The 24,836-nt window shown below is 41.2% G+C and overlaps 1 protein-coding gene across 2 annotated transcripts in view; it reads left to right on the top strand.

Moving 5' to 3' along the window:
* The window catches only part of LOC129247108 (transcription factor HNF-4 homolog), a 120,223-nt gene that overhangs the window by 19,526 nt on the left and 75,861 nt on the right, over window positions 1–24,836 (top strand). For both annotated transcript variants that reach the window (XM_054886040.1, XM_054886039.1), the window contains exon 2: window positions 19,485–19,646. In XM_054886040.1, the coding sequence (XP_054742015.1) occupies window positions 19,556–19,646 (91 nt within the window). In that variant the 5' untranslated portion in view covers window positions 19,485–19,555. The remainder of the gene's footprint in view (window positions 1–19,484; window positions 19,647–24,836) is intronic.

Below are 24,836 nucleotides of genomic sequence, written 5' to 3'. Positions count from 1 at the left end.
GTGTAAAAAAGACAGCCGGTATAAAATATGTTGACTTGTGCTTCCATCAACGCACTTTCAACATGGGCTGGCAGTACTTTGGGACCATGAGAATGGGTGGCAACCATCGTTTCATTTTATACAGACCGTAAATGGAATTCTGTTAAAATTTCAAGTGGTATGAAATATGTTGAGTAAATGTTTTTGAAGTGAAACTTCTTTTGTCTCGAAGGATGAAACGCTGTGAGGAGTAAAACCATAGCGTTTCATCGATATGTGACGCTACGCCAGCGCCATCTGTTAAAAGCGTGGCGTGGATGAAACGCTGTGAGGAGTAAAACTACGCTAAACTACGTAAAACTCACGCTATGCCAGCGCCATCTGTTAAAAGACTGGCGTGGCGTGTCGTCGTGAATGTAATGCGGTCGTTTATTATTGCATTCTTATCGAATGTAATTTGTAAATATGACATTTGATTGACGGCCGCCGTAGCCGAGTGGGTTGGTGCGTGATCACCATTCGGAATTCACAGAGAGGTCGTTGGTTCGAATCTCGGTGAAAGCAAAATTAATGAAAACATTTTTCTAATAGCGGTCGCCCCTCGGCAGGCAATGGCAAACCTCCGAGTGTATTTCTGCCATGAAAAAAATCTGCTCATAAACATATCATAAAACAAAATGAAATAAATGCATAAAAAAAAAAAAAAAAAAAATTTTCTTGTGATTCGAACCAAGGATTTCGGATCGGAAGCCCACATTGCTAGCCGCTGGGCTATCGCGCTGTGCTGTCGCCGCAAAATAATGTATCATAAATCTGTTTACCATACCAAAGACCATACACTGTGCGAACGCATTTCGGTGGAAACAGTTGACAGTTATCCCAAACACAATATTATATTAGTAACGCGAGACGCGTCATAGAGTGTGTGTGTAGTTTTGAGCAAATCTTACAAACATATTTTGTTTTGTTGATTGATTTCTGTTAAATATGGCATCAAATCAACAAAAACGGAAACCGAAAACAGGTGCTGAACGGCAACGTGAGTATTTGGAGCGTAAAAAATTAAGAGCTACTGTTGAACACCGTGACAGTGAATCCTCCGGTTGTACGATAAGTGATAATTTGTAGTACCAACAACAAGATGCGGAACTACCATTGATGCAGTATTTCATCGATACCTTGATAGATTAGAATGTAGATCATTTTTTAATAATAATTTTTACCATAAAGCCCTTGTTTCATTTTTGGAAAACGAATCCAATAATGATAATGACAATGCCGAGAACCAAATGTAATTGAGTACAATAAATTCATTTCTTTTTATATTAAAATAAATAAATAATTCTGTTTAATAAAATTCCATTCCATGCTTTCCATGACTTCTGCATGCATTATATTGAAATAATAGTTAAATTATTGATTTGTTGATAAAAGAAGTTTCACTTCAATCGTGCGGGTTCCGTGAACTACCACACACTTTCTTTTTTTATTAACAATTTTAAAAAATAAAAACGCATAACTAAGACCGCTATTGAGCAGCCAGCCCGCCGGATATCGATTCTAGTATTAAAAAACTAGTCTCACACAAAATTTCAAGAAGTATAAAATATGTTGGGTTTTTTGGTCATGAGCTCTTAGACTATAATGAAAATGAAGTAAACATGAAGAAAAGTAAAGGGTCTTTCAAAAGACGCGCCTAAATGTGGTTTTAAAATAAAACATGTAAAAATTTAGGTACTTTCGGGTTTCACTATTTTTATTCACAATACGGTTCTTAACAATTATATTTGAGCCCTTGAACAGAAGAATTGCAGTGGACAGCGGGTAACGGGTTGTCAAACTCAAGAGCCATTTTATACCACGAAATTGCACAGAATTGCGGCGGGGATGTATTTCTTGCCGTCGTTTAAGGGGTTACATGGGTTTAGTTGGTTCAAAAAATCGATTTATTTTTTTTGGCTTATTCATTTCTACAACATCTCAGGAATATTATCCAGAATTTTTAAGTCGATCCGAATAATAAATTCGGAGATACAGCCTTTGGAATATGTGCGCTCGAAGCCACTTTTATTGTTACTCAAAACTTTAAACGTGTTTTCAAAGTGCGTTGTCGAATGTTCTCGAAAACTACTCAACCGATTTTGATGAAATTTTACACAGGTATTCGAAATATAATTTACTCGTGCTTGAACGAAGGAATTTGGTTTGTTTTTTCTTTCAATTACAACTATTTAAAAAAAACAAAATGTCAAGCAAATTTGACCGAAATTTTCATTTTTTTGCAAAAATGTCTGCCAAAATTCCAATTTTTGCTTTTTTTCTTTCCTACGTTCAAGCACGAGTTTATGGTCTTAACTAAAACACTTATTTTTGTTTTCTTCACTCTTGATGAGCCTGTTAGGAGTTATGCTGACAACGCGGACGCACCTTTTTTCGAGAGGTCACAGGAAATTATGTCACAATGTAGGAGTTTTAATTTTTTTTTTTTGAAAATTTCAGAAATTATTCTTTAAATATGTATCTATAAGACAGAATAAAGTTTGAATTAATAATTTTTTACATAGAAAAAAAAAAAATATACATATATTGAAAATAGGCCTTTTTACCCGACGAAACCCATGTAACCCCTTAATTTTAGGGCGGCAAAATAATTAGATTAATTTCTATTTTATACGACGGGTGGAAGACTCAGAGATGCTTTTCTGATCACTTGAGGACAATTTCTTCGTTTACAGGCAACAGCAGGAAAATAGCAAACAAATATTGGGAGGTTGAATTAGTTTTAAAGGTTTTTTTCGAAGATTTGGGGCTTTATTGTGAAAAAACGGTACAAAATATTTTATTCGAAGTATTGGCCATCGCTAGCTACAACTTTCGCCCATCTTTCGGGCAATTTCCGGATGCCGTTTCTCCAAAATTCTGGCCGCTGCTTGGCTATCCATGACTCAACCCATATTTTGGTAGCCTCGTACGAGGAGAACCGCTGGTCCGCCAAATCGAGACTCATATGCCGGAACAAATGATAATCGGAGGGAGCTATGTCTGGACTATACGGCGGGTGGGGTAACACTTCCCAGCCACGCGTTCCAAGGTATTTTTTGACAGGTTGAGCAACATGCGGCCGAGCGTTGTCATGTCGCAAAATAACCTTGTCGTGCCTTTTTACCGTTTCCGGCCGTTTTTCTTCCAATGCCCGGCTTAAACGCATCAATTGCAGTCGGTAACGATTCCCCGTGATTGTTTCGCCCGGTTGGAGCAGCTCAAAATATACGACGCCGACCTGATCCCACCAAATGCAGAGCATGATTTTCTTGCCGTGAATATTCTGCTTGGCCGTCGACGTTGATGCGTGGCCGGGCAAACCCCATGATTTTTTGCGTTTTGGGTTATCGTAGTGGATCCATTTTTCGTCGCCAGTCACCACCCGATGCAAAAAACCCTTCCGATTTTGTCGCTCGATCAGCAATTCGCACGTAAAAAATCGCCGTTCGACGTCGCGCAGCTTCAACTCGTACGGGACCCAATGTCCTTGCTTTTGGATCATTCCCATCGCTTTTAGACGCTTGCAAACGGTTGATTTATCAACGCCCAATGATTCAGCAAGCTCTTCTTGGGTTTGGCACGAGTCCTCGTTTACCAATTCCCCCAATTCCGCGTCCTCGAACTTTTTGGGCTGGCCAAGACGCTCCTTGTCTTCGGTGTGAAAATCACCACTTTTGAATCGTCGAAACCAGTACTCACATGTTGAAATCGACGGAGTATGGTCTGGGTAGGCCTCCTGCAGCACGGGCTTGGGCTGTATTTTTTTTCAAATTGAAGCAGAAAAGCAAAGCTTCCCGCAAATTGCGTTTCGACGGCACGAAAGTTGACATACTCGGAGCACGAAAACACTGCGTTGTTTATACTTCAGCGAAATGACAGATACTGATAAACAAAGCCTAGGGATGAGGCTTTGTCATGAATATATATTCAGTATTGCCAACGCGATAAAGTGATAAATAGCGCCATCTGTGTGTCACCTTTAAAACTAATTCAACCTCCTAATAATATTCGATTTTCACAAGAAAACCCACAAAATTTGAATAAATTAGAAAGAATTTTTTTCGTTTTTGAAACAATGAGCTTCAATGAGTTGCTTCACAAATTTGGCAATCGAAAAGATTTCAGTACAAAATTGTTTGTATTGTAACCACAAAATGTCAGCTGAAACCGTCCCCGTGGCAATAGTGTTCTCCGTCCCATTGCCATTCTGTTTAACCGACCGAATTTTCCGACGGAAGTGGATCAGCTGATCATCACTCGTCAACCCCCTGTCCCGCTGCAATTTTGTTTCGGGCCTGGAAAATGGCATCATTTAAATGTCCACCATAAGCACAACTATAAGCTGTCATACGATAATTAAAATTTTCTAGCTAATTCACGAATGCCTAATTCTTGAGAAAATCGAGATATCGATGCCGATGATTGTGCAGCAACACTTTGCGCTACAGGAGCATTCCATGGAAAATGGTAAATTTCGACCGCCGAACAAATTGCATTTCCGGATAATTATATTAGTGTTAATGTATTTAAAATATATCAATCTTCATTATAAACATCGACCTTTTACTTGACTTCAGTTTGAAATATCTTTTTTTACAACAAAAACAACTCATAGAAATTTTATTTTCTTCTATCGAAATTTGGTCAAGTTTAAGCGCTTCGTTCTCATTATGTGTGACATATAGCGTGAAACTGATAATTGGTGTTAAAAGAACAAACTTTTACGTTTTGAAACGTAATATTAAAAAAAAGTTTATTTATGAACAACGCAGATATGCTCTTTTAAAAAATGGTTCGATGATGTCCCGTACGAACGCACTTAACACTGTACAGTTATTTTTGTGTTCACCCGAGTAACTTATTTGTTTCGATTACTTTACATTTAAAGCAAACTACTGGTGCTCTTTTTACTTGTAAAGCATTGATTTCAGTTTGCATCGCAAATAAGTTCAATATTCAGTCATTAAATTTTATCCCGTACGAACACGGCATATAAGTTTTTCTTTTAACTAAAAAATGTAGAAAATTAGTGAAAATATAATAATAACAACCATAGCGTGTCACGTTATAAAAAATGGAAAGACGAGAAACGAAAAAAAGGTCCAGATTTCAAAAACAACGAAAACGAAAGAGTTAAATAGTGGAGGAAAAGAAAAACTGAAGCCATGACCCAGGAAGAAATACAGAAGAGGAAGAAGTACGAAAAAGAAAAAAGGGACCCCAAAGAGCCAAAAAGTTGATCCAAACCCAAGACAGGGAGGCTGGTTCAAATATTGTTGGTGATTGCGAATCTGAATGTTTTCCATACAAATGTAAGCAAACGTATGCTGAGGCTGAAATGTATGCGAAGTCACCCACTAAAAAAAAGGCTGTTGTAGCGGGTGTGGCAAAAAAACTTGGACTTAGTATTGATAACGTTAGGAATAAATCTATAAATGAACCAATTATCGATGACGAAACCACCAAAATGGTGAACAATTTTTACTTTCGTCCAGACATTGTTTATACATGCCCGGACATGAACCACACAATGGTCTGTTGGACTAACGGTAGAAAACTTACATTACAAGAGCACTACCTCACCTTATTTTTAAAAGAAGCTTTTTATATATTTAAGGAAGAGTTTCCGAACATAAAAATAGAGTTTTCTAGATTTTGTGCACTACGACCGAAAAATGTTTTGTTATTAAAAGACACGCCATCAGAACAGTGCAAATGTATGATTCACGTGAATTTTATTCTAAAATTGAAGTGTTTGAAAATAAGCTACAATAGCTCCTACTGGAGCAACATTCTCTTTGATACGGCCCTTGATTCAAGCTGTTGGAGAAATGTGTGCGATACATGTAAAAATGGAAGTAAAATAGTAATACCTTATGACCCAGGAAAAAATATAATTTATAAGCAATGGAAAAAAGGAGACGATCAGCGAGTAAAACTGAAGACAGAAGAAATCAGTTGTGGAGAGTTACACGAAAACCTTATATCTGACTTACCATATGTCATGTATCACATAAATATAAAAATAGTACAAGCACAAGAATTCCAAAGCGATAAAAATAATGAACATGCAAGAATACTTCAAATTGATTTTGCTATGTCTTATTCTTGCGCATATCAAAACGAGGTGCAGTCAGCTTTATGGAGCAGGGAAAGTGTTACTCTTTTTACCGCTACTTCATTTTTCATGGCACAATGTAAAACTTTTGTGATATTCGCCTTCGTGACATATTTGTATGATACAATTTTTGCAGCAGATCATGGCGAAAGAATTAAAGAAGTTATATATGGAGTGATGGTCCTTCTTCTGAATTCAAAAATCGTTATATGGTCTTGTTATTGGTATATCTCTCTGAAAGATATAGCAAACAATTTGAATGGAAGTATTTTGCCACTTCCCATAGTAAGGGAGTTGTAGACGGAGTCGGTGGCAATATAAAAAGACTTGTTAATCAAAAAGCCCGTAGCCAAGGAAGCAATACTGTAATCCAAAACGCGAATGATTTCGCAAAAGTTGCTGCCACATTAGTTCCTTCAACATCCATTTTTTATATTTCTGCATCCGAAATAGCTGACAAAATTCGGGATGTTCGCCCCTGGGAATCGTCCCGGAATATCCAAATTTCACGAAATATTAGCAAATGGGCGCGAAGTTACATGTAAAAGCCATGCTCAAGTTAACAACAGCATCAAATTTTTCCTTTAGAGAACGTTAAAATCAAAATTTAAGAGCTGAATTTCGTACGCGTCCCGTACGAACACAATTTGTCCCGTACGAACATTTTCATTTGTACACTATAACTCATTTAAACTAAATATGTTTTAAATGTTTTTGTTGTGCTAATAAACTCTAATACAATCATAATCAAATGTCATTTTCGTTTTCTTGTTAATATTATTAGTTTCGCTGAAATTACACTTAATTCACTATAACTCAGAGTAGTGGTAGACTGGAGCTGTCCCGTACGAACATATACTTTTTTTTTGACTTTGCAAAGATATGCGAATATTTTAAAGCACGTTTATAGGTTTCGTTTAGAAAACTACCACACAGTATTAGTGCACTAAATAACTCGTTTTAAAAAGTTATGGTTTGTCTATAATTAAGGTTGTAAACTGTAAAAATTCATACGATCTGTCCCGTGCGAACCATGGAATGCTCCTACAGCATTTTTCTCAACAGAACGCCCAGTTTTTGGTCTGCCGGTCCTTTTTCTGTCTTCGACACAAATGTTTGTTGAATTTTCTTCACCGACCTTTGTTCTGCGTCGTCACACCCTCAAGGTGCTGTTTTCTTATGCGCCTTTGTATCGTATTTAGCCAGGTCGATTGTAGTCTGGCCTTCCTTTAGTTCTGGTTGGCTCAGTTATGTTCATGGCGAGTATCTGTACCAACCAGGAGGCAAGATAAGAGCCTTCTCTTACTTTCTCTGAGATTGGTTCATTTTTCATATATTCTCGTAACTTTAGGTTTTTCCCTTTGTTTACCCTCGTTATTCCTGTTGCCCAGCGAAGCATTTTCATTTCCGCCACGTGCATCTTCTGGTTGTGGTTAGCTTGCGTTACCCAGCATTCCGACCCGTACAGCATTACTGGTATCACGCAGGTTTTGTACACCTTTCGCTTAATCGTTAATGGTTTTTTCCTGTCACACACGATGGCGGTCACGCCGCCTGTGTGTCACAACTTCGTCTGTGTTTTCATTTTCGCTAAGGATCAATCCGAGGTACTTGAAACTTGTTGTTACTGTTATTGGTTGCCCATTAATATATAATGCCTCTCGTTGGTCCATTTGTTCTTCGTCGAACTGTAGATGCAGGTATTCGGTTTTCTTCACATTTATCCGTATTCCATTGCTTGTCAATATTTCATTCCAAGAGTTCAGTTTTCTCGTCAATTGATTAACGCGCGTCGAGGAGGGCCTAGTTGTAAAATGTCTTCTTCACAGCTTTGAGCGTATGGCATGTAGTGTCGTCTTTAAGCAATCACTGCTTGTTGTTGTTGTACCAGTTTACTAAAACCTGTCAGTGAAATGTACATAGATTAACAGTCTTGCACGTCTAGCTCATGTAACGATAGGCCCAGGAAGCTTCCTGTTTTGGTAGGTTGGGTCCAGAGGGAGAGGGGTGTTATATGAGTGGGTTTGATGGACATATGTTTAGTAAGTCGGGATAAATTCTGGATAGGTTGGAGTTTAACCTGCTACAGTATCCAGAAATTAATTGTGCCAAGGCTACGCGGATCTTGCGGGGCAGCTGGAGTTTTTGATTAGCTATGGGTGGTGGTTGGACTCCGATTACGGCATTCGGGGGCCGGGAGCTTAAGCAGGTGGAAAGGTCTCCCGATGAATGTCGTTAAATGTATGTTTAAGCACTGTTCAGTAGTTGTCGATTTGTTTTGTCCTGGATCTCTTCGGAGTAGTTGAAGAGATGCCTCTTGACGTGCCTGAGAGGCAGCTCAGGTTTAAGCAGGTGTCTGCATGGGTGAGACCTGTGATAGCATCCTCGCAGGAATTGCTTACTGAGCAGTTTGTTGTGCTCCTTCACAGGGAGCCTCGTTATGTAGGTGTTGTAGTGATGACATCAGGAGGCATCCCGTCGCTGCCCGAATAGAAGTGTTTTGGCGTGTCTGAAGCTTAGTCCACTGCTAATCACTAGTTACAGGCGACCAGACAGGCGCAGCGTACCTTAGAACCGGCCAATCAATGCCTTTAAATGTAACCAACAACATTTCTTTGGCTTTGCCCCAAGTACTGCACAAATGCGATTGTGTGCGTAGAGAAGGATAGCAATCTGTCGAAGGTAACTCCCAAAATATTGAGGTTGTTAACAGTCGGTATTGATGGGTCGTCGACTTTGACCTTGAGTTGCGGTTTGACCTCCTTTGTCTAGGTGGTAAAGAGTGTCGCCATGGACTTTGTGAAGGAAAGGTGTAGATTCCTCGCAGTGAAAAAGCGAGAAAGACTGCCGAAGTAATCGTTTACTTGGGCGCACAGACCATCAATGTCGTTGCCTGACGCCATTATCATAGAATCGTCAGCGTAGGACACCAGGAAGACTCCCTCTGGGGGCTGGGGGAGCTTCTGTATGTAGAAGTTGAAAAGCAAGAGGGGAAAGGACGACACCCTGTGAAACTTTGTTATTCTCTGTTTAGAGTTTTGGTCTCGAAAAATTACTGACGAGTGCCAACCACTCAAATAATTCGTGAACCACCTCTTCAGCCCTGACGGGAGTGTCGACTGTACATATAATGTCATCTAGTAGCGTGGAGTGGCTGGCTGTGTCAAAAGCCTGCTTTAGATCCAGCGCTACTGGGATAGTCTTGTCGCAGGGGCGGCGGTTTTGGTGAAGCGCGCGGTTTATCTGTGTGTTTATGGCGGTGAGTGCTGTGGTGGTACCGTACACTCTTCGGAAATCATGCTGATGTGGAGCTAGGGCCAGATGTTTCGTGTAGAGTGGGACTTTAAAGTACTTTAGGGACTTTAAAAGTCATCACTACTGGGGAAACGAGAGTTATCGGGCGATAATATTCCCCTTGATTGGTGGGTCCCCAGGGTTTCCGTAGTGGGACCAACAACTGCTCGGGAATATCTTCGTTGTCGCTGTTGTTCCCTCTATATCGAGAATCATTCACGGTAACGGTGTCTCATTCCTCATTTAGAAAGAAATAATATCCCGAAATGCCATAAACAGCAGCATACAGTTAATCTTCGTGGCTACATTGTTGATTTGTGCAACATTTTTGGATTAGATTCGCTCCAAAGGTGACAATTTCGCTGGTTGGTGTATATAGCCGTTGAGCAAAAAAATGGGTCGCGATCGAAGAGATGAATTTTGCTAAAAGCTCGGGTCTTTGTATTTACAAGTGAGCTGGAATTTCGATAATATTTTTCAATAATTCCCACACGTTCGACAAACGTAAGGCGATGCATTATAAAATGGCAACCATTACTGAATATTTTGTTAACTGAATGCCATTGGTAACTTTCACAGCTACTGAATCATAACAATTGGAAAAGCTATCATTGCTATCTGGTCACGCTTTACTAATAATATAATAATATACGTATAATTAACGCTTGTTTAACTTGGACCCATGCATGACGAACCAAATGTTTAGTTTTTCTGTGTAAAGTCAATGATTAAATAACGAAATGTTTAATGCTTTAAGGCAAAGTAGTTATTTTGTTCTAATGCCTTATAAGACAATGTTTTTATATTTTGCCATCTTCTGTAAAAATATTGTACTTATACATATATAAATTTATTGGGTTTTCCACCTGAGAACAGGCGAAAAGTAAAGTTTTTTTCTATGCCGAGTTTTTTTAAAATAAAGAAAAAAATCCTTAAAGAAATATTCTCGGTGGAATTTCTGAATTTCTGATATGCATTTTCTATTACTTTTACATTTGACCTAAGAAGAACATATGTAAAGGATCTTCCAAAAAAGACGCCTAGTTTCCGCCCTCAGAAAAGATGTGTCGCTGCTAATACTATTTTTGTGTTCGTTCTAGTAATATACCGGTGATTGGAAGGTGTATATGTGCGATCTCGATGGCACAGTGACGTAGACCACTATTTAACCCAAATATTGAGCGGTCACGGATGTTTCTTAGAGTACCTCCATCGTTTTCACATGGAGGACACTTAGTTCTGTCCAAGCTGCAACAATGCAATAGAAAAAAAAAATGTACGATCTCGATCGCAGTAGTTGACATTCGTTTGAAGCATAAAGATCCTTTTTTATCGGACGTCAAAAATGTCTACGTTCGTCCCGAAAAAACGCATTTGCGGGAAGTTATGCTTCATTATTACCTTTTATAGAAAAATGCAGCTGAAAAGGGTCCTATATTGATCAATATTTACGGTAATCACGCTCGATCAAATACAACTTGTAAAGAGTGGTTTCGACGCTTCAAAAGTGGCAATACGAGGTGCGTGATAAAGATCGCGAAGAGGCATCGAAAAAAATTCGAAGATACTCAACTACAACAATTATTGGATGAAGACACATTTTTTTTTTCGGCATGACGCCCGTGAAGAGGGAACTCTCATGAGTACTACTATACCGGCATAGCAGTATGCATGACTTGTAGCCTCACACCTACGTACTAAACACCTCTCCACTATCTACTACTCTCCCCGCGGAACATGCCAAAAAAGGAATTACCTCACGGGCTGGTTAGCTCATAGCGTCCTAAATCACTGTGGATACGTTTTACATGCGGGCAGATTCGCTTCCAGTTATCACCCGATTTTAGCATAAAATCTATAATACTCGTATTCTCTCCGTTAATGTGCTACAAGTTTTGGAAGCATAGCATGGGCATTGAAACAAGACGTGATCAGCGTCTTTTTCCCTCTCCTTGCAGATTGGATAGTTTGGTGAACTATCATGGCCGAATCTATGGAGATATTTTCGAAACACCACGTGCCCTGAAAGGAATTGGGTTAGATGGAAGTTTGTTTCCCCATGGTTTCTTTCTAACCACTTCGTAAGAATGGGTATTAGCCCATGCGTGCATCTATCTTTCGGTGATCTGTTCCACCGGTCTTGCCAGTGTGTGATCGAACGACGCCTTTCTTCTTCTGCAATAGTTTTACGACTTGCTCTACCGTCGGGTTCGGATAGCCTTAAATACACTCTCTGCTTTTTTGGTCAAGTATTTATGTTCAGTGCGTCAACCCAGATCGGTGTCGCATAGGTATAAGAGAACCGAGCTGACTACCCTGCTATATAGGATTCTTTTGCTGTGGCTAGGTCCGCCGTTGTTTGGCATTATTCACGGCAGACAGGACTGCACACTCGATGCCTTCTTCGCAGCATATTCCAGATTAAACGGCTGTCAATCATCACTCCCAGGTATTTAATAGCAGGTTTTGAACTAATAGTTACAGTCCCAACATTTACATTTATAGTTTCTACTATATTTCTGCTGCTTATTAGGACTACATCGGTCTAAGACTCAGCTAATTCCAACTTCATAGACCTTAGCCAAGCCTTGATCATGCTTACTGATTCACTGGCGATCCTCTCAATTCCGTGGATTTGCTTTGCCACCATTACCACCACGATGTCATCCGCGAATCCAATGACTTTAGGTCTAGGGGGCATGTCCAGTCTTAGAACCCCGTCATACATTAAGGACGCATGTCGAACTCTTAATGATATGACTAAAGAGTGGGATGTTCACAGATCAACCGTCGGAGAGGAATATCGAGAGACGTTTGGAGACGTGTGAGATGCTTCTTGATCGGCAGAAAATAAAAGGCTTTCTGCATCGCATCGTCACTGGTGATGAAAAATGAATCTATTATAGATAAATCTAAGCGTCGAAAAAGTTGGAGCGTGCCAGGTGAACCAGCTCCATTGACAGCGAAAAAACTTTTCATGTTTCAAAGGTTAAGTTGTCCATCTGGTGGGATCAGAAGGGTGCCATCTGCAGCTAATGCGTTTGAATCGAGCTCTCAAAGAAAAGCGGTCGGAATGGGACGGTAGACATGACAAACTGATTTTGTTGCATGGCAACGCCAGGCCACACGTTGCTAAATCGGTACAGAAATTGGAAATGGGAAATCTTGCCCCACCCGCCGTATTTCCCATATATTGCACCTTGGGATTGCCATCTGTTCCGACCAATGCAGTCAGCCCTTATTGGAGAGCGATTCACTTCCTACGAGAGCATCGCAAACTGGCTCAATGAATGAATTAAGTCAAAAGAACTCGAATTTTTCGTCAGAGGAATCCGTATGCTGCCTAAAATATGGAGTAAAGTTGTAGCTTCCAATGGCACATTTTTCATATAATGTCATGTATGGTTTAATAGTTTAAATAATTCATAACTTTGGCTAAGAAAGGACGGAAACTTATTCCAATACCCAATATTATGACTTTTTATGAAAATGGTCGATCTTTAAGAATAACACGTCGCAAAATTCGCGAATTTTTTGGTGGAAACAATCATCCGATGAGTCGGCAATTCCAAGGTTGGGGGAAAAATTAAAAAAATATATACATATATAGCCAAGATAAGAGCCTTTTTTTTGCGGATTAGAGCGTTTAAAATGCCTAATGCAACATCAAAGCTGCCGTCGCACCAATGGTATATCCGGAGACTAAAAAACTCCCCCTCGTTTGTAACCGTCGCCGACCCTGCTACCGCTTTCGCATTACTTCAGAGAGGCGTTCCATCTTTTTCAGTACAAAGTTCTATGCCTGTGCTGCTATGTGCCTGCGTCCCGGTCCCGCTTCTTTATCTGGAGAATCTCCCACGTTTCATCGCTACCTAGCATCTTGTCGATTATACTTTCAGTGGTTATGTGGCCGACTGCATTCTCCAGCGTTAGACGTTCTTCGAGTGAAGAATCCATCTGAAGTTTACGGTCTAGTCGTCGAGAATTTTAAAGTGATCTAATTGAACTTCCTCGTTTTATTACTCCAGGCACAGCTTGCTCAGATTTTCCATGTACGACGACATAGTGCGTTAAATGAAGTTTGGAGTGCTTTTGTCGGCGGTAGGATATAGCTCATGTAGCAACCCTTTATAGTTACTTTGGCGAGCTTAGTAATATAAATTGAAAGTAACTTTTCAAATGAGGTTAGCTTTTGTTAATTGTATGTTCGATACCTTTTTGAAATTGATTGGCGAATAGTTGGTAGGAAATTTCTCAAACAACTTTTCGTGTATTCGCATAGGAAGAAAGCGCTTTGCTTGCTCAGTCTGACTGCACCTTAATATTAAAAACTTTTACTTTCTATATTTTTTATCACATATGTACATCCACCCATACGCACATACATACATAGCCGGCATGAATACTTCTTTATTTTCTTGTTGGGCGCGCACTCGGATACCCAATGAAATACGATCTGTGCCGTCTTCGAGTAGCAGTGATGAAGTGTTTAATGCAGAGCCCACTTGAGATAAGGGTTTTAGTTCGCACATACATACATACATACATACACCATACCGTATCAAATGAGTCATGTACATGTGTTGGTCTGCTTCTTATTATAGGAACATTTGTATGTACAGGGTAGGCCATTTAAAGCGGGCCCATTTGTTTCTGAAAAAAAAACATTGAAAAAAACATTTTTTTTTGTGTTGATATGAAAAATCATTTATTTTGATTCAAGGAGATTTGTTTCAGCTAGTTTTTGAAAATGATATCCGTCAAATGTTTGCCTCTGGCCTTGATGGCCAAATGTGTCCTTTTTTCGGCGTTTTCCATCGTTTTGGCCAATATTTCGGCCGGTATGGCGGCGATTTCGCGTCGGATATTGTTTTTAAGTTGAGTTAGAGTCCTTGGCTTGTTGATGTATACCTTGGATTTCAGATAACCCCACAAATAAAAGTCCGGTGGCGTCAAATCTGGTGATCTCGGTGGCCACGGAAAATCACCATTTTTCGAAATCAACCTTCCAGGGAACCATGGCTTCAAAAAATCGATTGTAGCGCGTGAAGTGTGGCATGTAGCCCCGTCCTGTTGGAACCAGTAGCCTTCCATGTCATTTTCTTCGATGATTGGCATAACAAAATCGCGTATCATGGCACGATAACGCTCTCCATTGATGGTGACAGAGGCTCCATTTTCATTTTCGAAAAAGAACGGTCCGATGACCATTCCCGCACAAACACCGCACCACACAGTCACTTTTTGATCGAAGAGAGGCTGTTCTTCAACTAATTGAGGATTTTCGGCAGCGTAGAAGCGACAATTTTGCTTGTTTACGCCTCCATTTAACTGAAAATGAGCCTCGTCTGACATGATGATTTTTTGCCAAAAGTCGGGTTCATTTCGAACGGTTTCGACGGCCCATTTGGCATAATCAAGCCGTTTCGGGTAATCAGCCGGGTTTAATTTTTGTGCCATTTGAATTTTGTACGGAAACATTTTCAAATCGATGCGAATTATGCGCCTGAGTGTTGTCCTGGCGATGCCTAATTCCTGAGAACGACGATAACTCGATGTTCGCGGAGCCTCCTCAACACTGGCTCGTACAGCCTCGATATTTTCAGCAGAACGTCGTGTACGTTGTCTGGATGCGTGGCTGGTATTGCTGAGACTACCGTGGTTAATAAATTTTGCGTATAAACGCTGTAAAGTGCTTTTGGATGGCGCACTTTTAACTTTATTTTTTTTTTAAACGCACGTTGAGTTTTCACAATTGAGAAGTTATTTTGGATGTAAAGCTGAATTATTTCAGCGCGTTCTTTTGGAGTGTACTGCTCCATGGTAAAAATTGTCTTGGACTGACGCTTCCAACGCGCTATGTCATTAGTCGATCTGACGTTCCTGTCAAAAGTTATAGGGTTGCCCCATGGGCCCGCTTTAAATGGCCTACCCTGTATGTATGTGTGTAATATGGCAATTGATAAAAATCGCTTTGCTGTTTTTATCACAAAACTGCATGAAATTTTGTTTTATTTCCTTTTACAATCATATTTTACGACTTCGTACATGCATACATATGTACATACAAGTGTTTTATATACATATACATATGTACATAAGTGGTTATGATTGTTAATAATAGCTGTAGCTACAAGCACGCACCTAATCGCTGAAGCGTGTGTGTGCACATGAGAGTGTGGTGTAACTTGCCCGCTTTGTTTACTCCTCAAACGCCACTTTTGGTGCGCTTATCAATGCAATAATAAAATTTATGATTATTTTTCTTCAGCATTCTTTTTTGTTTCTTTTATATGCAAGGGTAAATTACCGAGAGCTTTTTGAGTCGCCAGATTACGCCTCATTACCTTTTGAAGAACTGGAGAATTAAGAAAAGCTCTTACGAGTTGGACTTTTTTTAAATATTACATACATACATACATATGAGTACCAAAATGAGTTCATCAAGAGATTAGTGAGTCGATATGTTTTCACCAAATTGTTTTGGTTAGAATCTTGCTGAAATGATAGAATAAATGTGGATTTTGTAGATGATTTATAACTAAAACTTTCCTTATAACCCAAATCAGCATGAATTCAATCTTACACTTCTGAATGTATGTACTAGGTAGTTCAATAAGTTTTGCAGTTCGATAAGAAAAACACAATTTTATGATTTTAAATGCACTTTTTTATTCAGTATAGTCTTCCTGAGCATCAATACACCTGTTCCAACGAGATTCAAAATGTATGAATTCCATCCCTGAAAGTGGGAATCTGGCAGAGCGGCAAAATTCGCTTCCACAGCTGTTTTGACCGCATCATTTAAAGAAAACGCTTTCACGCATACAATTTTTTAGGTCTGGAAACCCTTAGAGGTCGCTAGGGGACAAATCTGAACCAAATAAAATATTTCCTTTTACCATCTGGGTCTTTTTTCACGATTTTTTTCCATCAGCTGATCTAAAAGGTTACAATAATATTCTGAATTTATTATTTTACCAGTTTGCAAGTAATTCACAAACCAAATTCCTTTCGCATCCCAAAGAACTTATGCTAACACCGACTTGACCGATATCTGTACACGAACTCGTTTCAGAGCCGAAGAACCAGACTGACGCCACTCTTTAGCTTCTTATTTTAAATCAGAATCATGTTGATAGACCCAAGTCTCATGCATAGTGATGAATCGATGCACAAAATCCACTTTATCCTTTCAAAAACGCTCTAAATGTTGCTGAAAAAGTCGCATTCGAATGTGTTTTTGTTCCTTTGTTGTGCACACAGCTTTCTGAAACCCAACACTTCAGTCAAAATATTGCTTACTCTGCTCAATGAGATGCCTAGGCTTCTCTTAAATCTTTTTCAGTCACTCGACGAATTTTCAATACGATATTCTGTATTTTTTCCGCGATTTCTGGTGTTGTTGCTGTTTTGGACGACCTTGATGTGGAACGTCTTCTAGGCCACGTTAAAATTCAGCAACCCATATTTCTACGGCCGCCGTAGCCGAATGAGTTGGTGCGTGTCTACCATCCGAGAGTGCGTAGGTTCGAGTATCCGTACATGAACTTCGAATAATAGAAATAATTTTTTTCTAAAGCGGTCGCCCCTCGACAGGCAATGGCAGATCTCTAAATGTATTTCTGCCATGAAAAAGCTACTCATAAAAAAATATTTGCCTTTTGGCGTCGACTTAAAGTTGTAGGTCCCTCCATTTACGTGGCCAAGAATATTGTTTTTAGCCATTGCTAGGTGGTTTTTGGGCTTTATGGGCTGGAGCAGAATCTTGCTGGAAGATCCAGCGCTCTCCATTGAAGAAAGGAATGCTCAACTGCCTCACCACGCCTTCAAAGACATTCTCCTGGTACACTTTTACCCAGGTCTTAACTCCGTTTCCGTATAAATGAAGAGATTAAGACACAAGACACTCCTTACTAAACCATTACGTATGCTGGATGGTGGCTAAGCTAAACCCTTGGGACAACATTTTTTGCGTCTATAGAAATTTTATCACAGATTTCGTCGATTTGCTTATTAAAAACTTCTTCAACGGTAAAAATTTTCTCATGTGTGAAAAGAATATTTTCATGGTCGTTGACCGCGTGCCATCGAAGAATGCAAGCAGGTTCTGTAGAGTTTAATTCTCTTCGAGCGCGTGTGCAAAAGATAACCAGTTGAGCGAGGGAAGGCTTTCATGTGGAGATCATCTCTAATTAGTCCGGATATGGATTTTGTCGATAAATTCATTTTTCTGGTCTTGATTTTCTGCTTTCTCAGGGGATTTGTGCGAATTCTTTCACGAGAGGCTTTTATGGCTGCACTGGTACAATGCTGCGCACGAGTCATATTTCAAAGAAATTCATACAGGGTTTGATTGAAAAGTAATTAGACTTATTTTTAAGCAGTTTTATTAAACATTTTGGCTTATACAACTAATATCCTTCAAAATAGGACCCTTGAGCGTCAAAACACCGCTGGTAGCGGTCCTTCCACTGCAGCAAACATTTTTTAAACTCATGCGCCGGAATCGCGTTCAATTCGGCTGTCACACTTTTTGGATCGCCTGGATGGAGTCGAAACGCCTCCCCTTCAGCTTTCTTTTCAGGCGCGGAGACAAGAAGAAGCCCGGAGGGGACAGGTCTGGGCTGTAGGGAGGGTGGGGAAGCACCGGAACCCCCATCTTGGCCAATGCAGAGGTGCAGAAGAAGGCGGTGTGCGCCGGGGCATTGTCGTAATGAAGGGTCCAATTGTTGACGAGGTCGGGCCGAACCCGGGCGACGCGGTTTTTCAGCCGAAGGAGCACTTCTTTGTATAATGCCGCGTTTACAGTGCTTCCTGGAGGTACAAACTCCTTGTGGACGATGCCTCGAGAGTCCAGAGCTCCCAGAGCGCAGTTCGTCTTCGACGTCCTCCCGGCCTTCCTTGAACGACTTGTGCCACCGTTTTACCTGGGCACTGGACAGAGATTGGTCCCCGTAAGCCTCCTTGAGTAGCCCAATGGTTTCGGTACTCGTTTTGTTTAGCTTTACGCAAAATTTGATCGAGTAACGTTGCTCCAACGATCGCTGCATTTTCGCCACTGCAAAATCCTAACACACTTTTAAAACAGCTTTCACGGGCGGAGCGATGTTGACTGTACCACTGTTGCTAGCGAACTGGGACCGGTTTCTAGTGGAAGGGAAAGGTCCAATGATCATTTTCACCCACCAGCCGATTCGGTTGATCGCTTGGCAGACGCTCCGCGCGGGAAGGCTCATTACTTTTCAATCAAACCCTGTATTAATTATTAGTGAATGAAATGAATTATCTACTTATATTACATTTTATATTATATTTTTCGTTTAATTAGTTAAAATGCAAGAGTTATCCGCAAGGCACCTATTTTAGTGGCCACGCAAAATTACATTTCATGGAAATAACCGAATCTGTGCCACCAATAACTCAACTCAATATAACGGGTATTTTAAATACACAACGAAACAGTGATACCTTTTGTAAAAAAACGAGATTTTCAAAATAGCTTGAAATTTTTCCGAGCGGCACAAGGAAATCGATAGCTAAAGGCAGCTTACCTAATTTAGTGGCCATATGTGTATGTAGGTATGTATGTGCATACACCTAAGTGGTTTTTTATCCTAATTACATATAATGCATGTACATATATACATATGTAGTATGTATGTGTATACCTACGACTACTTCATCCATTCCTAAGACCTTTGACAACTTGTCACATTAATTATTCTTAGGCCTCCACTTGGGGTTTTTGGGTATTCACCTTTCTTTTTTACAACACTTCCATTGAAGGGAATCGACCGCACTCATAACCTTGTCAGCGCTGTTTGATGGCCCCTCGAGTTGGGCTATCGTTTTATTATGCCACGCGATTAAATTGCTGCAATTTCGATTAGCCATTTGATGGTTGTACGGTATATTACACAAATAAATTTGCTATTATTGTATTATTTTCTAAATGCCATATTAGTAAATTGCACTCATAAAATCATAATCATAAACCGAGTTGACACTAAGTAAAAACTGATGGCACCTTTATTTTTACAAATTACAGAAATTTATGAACTGAGCTGCGTCGGTAATCGAATGGCACTTTTTTAATTTGCTTCGGGGCGATGTCTGAAAATGAAGGATCCAAAGGAACATTTATCAGAAGAAGAAAATTTGGCAGCAAGCAAGAAAATGGAGAATTTGGAAGGCGATTCAAGTGACAGAGGTGAGTAACTACTCATACATACACATACATACACATGAATGTACTAGAGTAGGGTGACCAGACAAGAGATTCTAAATAAAATTAACGAATGTATTAAATAAAATAACGAAGGTGTGAGACATCCTTAAATTAAGCTCGCTTTATTTTAAAGCTACATTCATGTCATTATGTATGGAATATTGGCAGTGCTTCAAATGGTTGTTGCAATTTTTTTCCATTAAGTGCGACGTTATTCCAGCAATAGCTTTGTAAATTTAGTCTCGACTTGTTGTTGTTGTAGAAACATATTATATTGTGCACTCTCTGAATAGTCACAAACAAGAAATAGACTACTCTACTCCTAGACTCACCTTTAAAGGCTCTTCAAGACGAGTATACCGTCAAGAAGGGAGTGGCAGACACCAAGGCCATGGAGAAGGGGGGAATTAAATTTTTATACAGATGGTTCCAAGCTAGACGATAAGGTTGGTTACGGAGTTTTCTCGAAGGAATTAGGACTGAAACTATCCGTTCGACTACCAGACTACTGCAGCGTCTATCAGGCAGAGGTTCTAGTTATAAAAGAAGTGGCTCCATATCTAAATACGCATGCCATAACAAAAACGATTATAAATATATTCCCGGATAGCCAGGCGGCCATCAAATCAATGAATGCGGTTATACTCAGATCGAAGGTTGCACAGGAATGCCGGGCAGCCCTAAATGATATTAGTGTCATATTCAAGGTCAGCCTTATTTGGGTTCTGGGGTATAAAGATATTGAGGGAAACTGTAAAGCTGATGAGCTAGACAGAAAATGTACTGTTCCTCAACTGCACAGCGATAAAAATACCATTGGAATACCCATGGCCTCGAGTAAACTAATAATAAAAAACAACATTATCCAAGAGGCCAATAGGTCATGGAGAGATTAAGATACATGTGTAGCAGCTAGGCTACTTCTTCTTCTCTTCTTAATTGGCGCGATAACCGCTTACGCGATTTTGGCCGAGATTAACAAAGCGCGCCAGTCGTTTCTTTCTCGTGCTAACCGGCGCCAATTGGACACACCAAGTGAAGCCAAGTCCTTCTCCACCTGATCTTTCCAACGCAGAGGAGGCCTTCCTCTTCCTCTGCTACCACCAGCTGGTACCGCATCGAATACTTTCAAAGCCGGAGCGTTTGTATCCATTCGGACGACATGACCCAGCCAACGAAGCCGCTGGATCTTTATTCGCTGCGCTATGCCTATGTCGTCGTAAAGCTCATACAGCTCATCGTTCCATCGTCTGCGATATTCGCCGTTGCCAACGTGCAAAGGTCCAAAAATCTTACGCAGAATCTTTCTCTCGAACACTCCAAGCGTCGCTTCATCGGATGTTGTCATCGTCCAAGCTTCTGCGCCATACGTTAGGACGGGCATGATGAGAGTCTTGTAGAGTGTTAATTTTGTTCGTCGAGAGAGGACTTTACTGCTCAATTGCCTACTTAGTCCAAAGTAGCACTTGTTGGCAAGAGAGATTCTACGTTGGATTTCAAGGCTGACATTGTTATCGGTGTTAATGCTGGTTCCTAAATAAACGAAGTCTTTTACAACCTCAAAATTATAACTGTCAACAGTGACGTGGGTGCCGATACGCGAGTGCGCCGACTGTTTGTTTGAAGACAGGAGGTACTTCGTTTTGTCCTCGTTCACCACCAAACCCATTCGCTTTGCCTCTTTATCCAGTTTGGAGAAAGCAGAACTAACAGCGCGGTTGTTAAGGCCGATGATGTCAATATCATCGGCATACGCCAGCAATTGTACGCTCTTATAAAAAATTGTGCCTGAGCGATTAAGTTCTGCGGCTCGTACGATGCTCTCCAACATCAGGTTAAAGAAGTCACACGACAGCGAGTCACCCTGTCTGAAACCTCGCTTGGTATCAAACGGCTCGGAGAGGTCCTTCCCAATTCTGACGGCGCTGCTGGTGTTGAGCAACGTCATCTTACATAGCCGTATTAGTTTTGCGGGGATACCAAATTCAGACATAGCGGCATACAGGTAACTCCTTTCCGTACTGTCGAATGCAGCTTTGAAGTCGACGAAAAGATGGTGTGTGTCGATTCTCCTTTCATGGGTCTTTTCCAAGATTTGGCGTATTGTGAATAGTTGGTCGATGGTAGACTTTCCAGGTCTGAAGCCACACTGATAAGGTCCAATCAGTTGGTTGATGGTGGGCTTCAGCCTTTCACACAATACGCTCGCTAGAACCTTATAGGCGATATTTAGAAGACTAATCCCGCGGTAATTGGCACAGATTGCAGGATCACCCTTCTTATGGATTGGGCAGAGCACACTTAAATTCCAATCGGCAGGCATGCTTTCATCCGACCATATTCTGCATAGGAGCTGATGCATGCACCTTACCAGCTCCTTGCCGCCATGTTTGAATAGCTCAGCCGGCAGTCCGTCGGCGCCCGCGGCTTTGTTGTTCTTTAGCCGCGTTATCGCTATTCTCACCTCGTCATGGTCGGGTAACGGAACGACAACTCCGTCGTCAACGATTGGGGTATCGGGATCTTCACATTCTCTATGACATGCGCAGCTGTCACCGTTTAACAGGTTCGAGAAGTGTTCCCTCCATAATTTAAGATTGCTCTGTACGTCAGTCACCAGATCGCCGTCTTTGTTCTTACAGGACAACGCCCCGGTCTTAAAACCTTCTGTAAGCCGCCGAACTTTCTGGTAAAATTTTCGGGCGTTGTTCCTATTGGCCAGCATCTCAAGCTCCTCGCACTCACGTATTTCGGCCTCTCGTTTCTTCTGTCGGATAATACGTCTCTCTTCCTTTTTTAGCTCTCTGTAGCGATCCCACATGGCTCGCGTTGCGCCCGATCGCAGCGTGGCTCTATAGGCGGCATCTTTTCTTTCGGCGGCAGCATGACATTCCTCGTCGTACCAATTGTTTTTTCGGGCTCGCCGGAATCCGATTTCTTCTTCGGCGGCGGTACGTAGGGAACGAGAAATGTTGCTCCATTGCTCGCGCATGCCGGTGTGTTGGGCAGTGCTCTCCGAGAGCAGGAGTGAGAGTCGAGTGGCGAATCTTCTGGCTGTCTGTTGTGATTGCAGCTTTTCGATGTCGAACATTCTTTGCGTAGGTAGATGTACGTTTTTTGCTGCACAGAGGCGTGTGCGCAGTTTGGCTGCAACAAGGTAATGATCCGAGTCGATATTGGGTCCTCGGATCGTACGTACATCTAATACACTAGAAGCGTGTCTTCCATCTATCACAACATGATCGATCTGGTTTCGCGTTTTTCGATCTGGAGACAGCCAGGTAGCTTGGTGAATCTTCTTATGCTGGAATCTGGTGCTACAGACTACCATGTTTCGGGCCCCGGCGAAGTCGATCAGCCTCTGTCCGTTACTGGATGTTTCGTTGTGCAGGCTGAATTTTCCGACTGTGGGACCAAAAATTCCCTCCTTGCCCACCCTGGCGTTGAAGTCGCCAAGCACGATTTTTATGTCGTGGCGGGGGCAGCGCTCATAGGAACGTTCCAAGCGCTCATAGAAAGAATCCTTGGTCGCATCGTCCTTCTCTTCCGTCGGGGCGTGGGCGCAAATTAGCGAGATGTTGAAAAATCGCGCTTTGATGCGGATTGTTGCGAGACGCTCGTCCACCGGAGTGAACGACAGTACTTGGCGACGAAGTCTCTCTCCCACAACAAATCCGACACCGAATTTGCGCTCCTTTACATGGCAGCTGTAGTAGACGTCGCAAGGTCCTATGTTTTTCTTACCTTGCCCCGTCCATCGCATCTCTTGGATGGCAGTGATGTCAGCCTTTACTCTCACGAGGACATCAACCAGCCGGGCAGAGGCACCTTCCCCATTAAGGGACCGGACATTCCAGGTGCATGCCCTCAAATCGTATTCCTTATTTCGTTTGCAGGGGTCGTCATCAGTGTTGGAAGTTCTCATCCGAGGCTTTGTTGCTGTTTTCATTGGGGGGGCTTTTTAAGTGGCGGGTCCCAAACCCAGCGCACAACCAGCTATGCTGGGATGCTTCGCCTTCTCACTTTAGCTCACTCCCGAACGGGTGTTCGGAAGCTAACCAGAGGATACGTGGGCTAATCCCGGACGTTGTGAGCTGCTTGAACCATATGTAGAAGAATCGTCCTGGCCACTCCCAAGTGAATGGCGATCAGTAACTTTCCCCACTTGCGTGGACTTCTACACATGGAACCATCCTCCAGCTAGGCTACTATGACCTTTATTTGCGGCATGAAAAAAACAAAGGAATTGCTTAGTCTCTCACGAGACAATATCTCGAAGGTCGTGGCTTGTTTAACCGTTCATTGGCTATTTGGCAGGCATTCCTCGAGACTAGGAGTTTTCTTCCATGAATATTGCAGAAGTTGCAGAGATGAGGAAGAGGAAGAAACAGTTGAGCACTTCCTTTGCAATTGTCCAGCCCTAGCTAAAATCAGAGCAGGTTGTCTAGGTAAACACTTTTTTAATTCTCCTACAGAGCTGTCTGGCGAGGGGTTGGGATCAATTCTACGTTTCATAGGAGCCAAAAAATGGTTCCACGAAGAAAAGTAAATGAGGTTCCCGTGTAGCACAGTGGTATCACAACGGACCTGTACCACCGACTACCACCATAACCTAACCTAACCTAACCTAGTGCTGTTTTTTTTACCCACAGATCGGAAATATCGCTGTTGTCTCGCTCTGGTCATAGAAAATATGTTAACTTTGCTCTATAATAATGATAATTGGTGGTCTCCCTTCTTATTTTGAAAGAAAGTAAGTTTGATGATCCTATTCGTACCAAACACACCTGCTGAAAAATAACAATAGGAAAAACTACCAAATCTATCAAGCATAGAGGGGCACTTTGCATTACGAGCAGAAATAAATTTCTACTGACAACTGATTTCAGGAAAGATTTGCGAAAAGCGCAAATGTTTCGTAGGCCAATTAAGAGATGTTCATTTTTTTACAAAGGTTATGTTGACCACATCGGCCCAGATCGGAGCGGTATACAGGAGAACCGAGCTGCTTATTATATTATTATTTACGATAAGTAATCCTAAACCCTAAATTCTGAACTATATTCCTTCCAATAGGTGACCCACTCGTTATATACCGGTCCATTACCTTATGTTGCTCAACCAAAAAAAAAACTACTTATCTTCTTCCTTCGATATCGCCCTGCAATATGA

This window comes from Anastrepha obliqua, chromosome 5 (assembly GCF_027943255.1).
Source record: "Anastrepha obliqua isolate idAnaObli1 chromosome 5, idAnaObli1_1.0, whole genome shotgun sequence".
Classification (NCBI taxonomy): Eukaryota; Metazoa; Arthropoda; class Insecta; order Diptera; family Tephritidae; genus Anastrepha; species Anastrepha obliqua.
The sequence above is the reverse complement of the archived record's forward strand: the minus strand, read 5'-3'. Positions and strand labels throughout refer to the sequence as shown.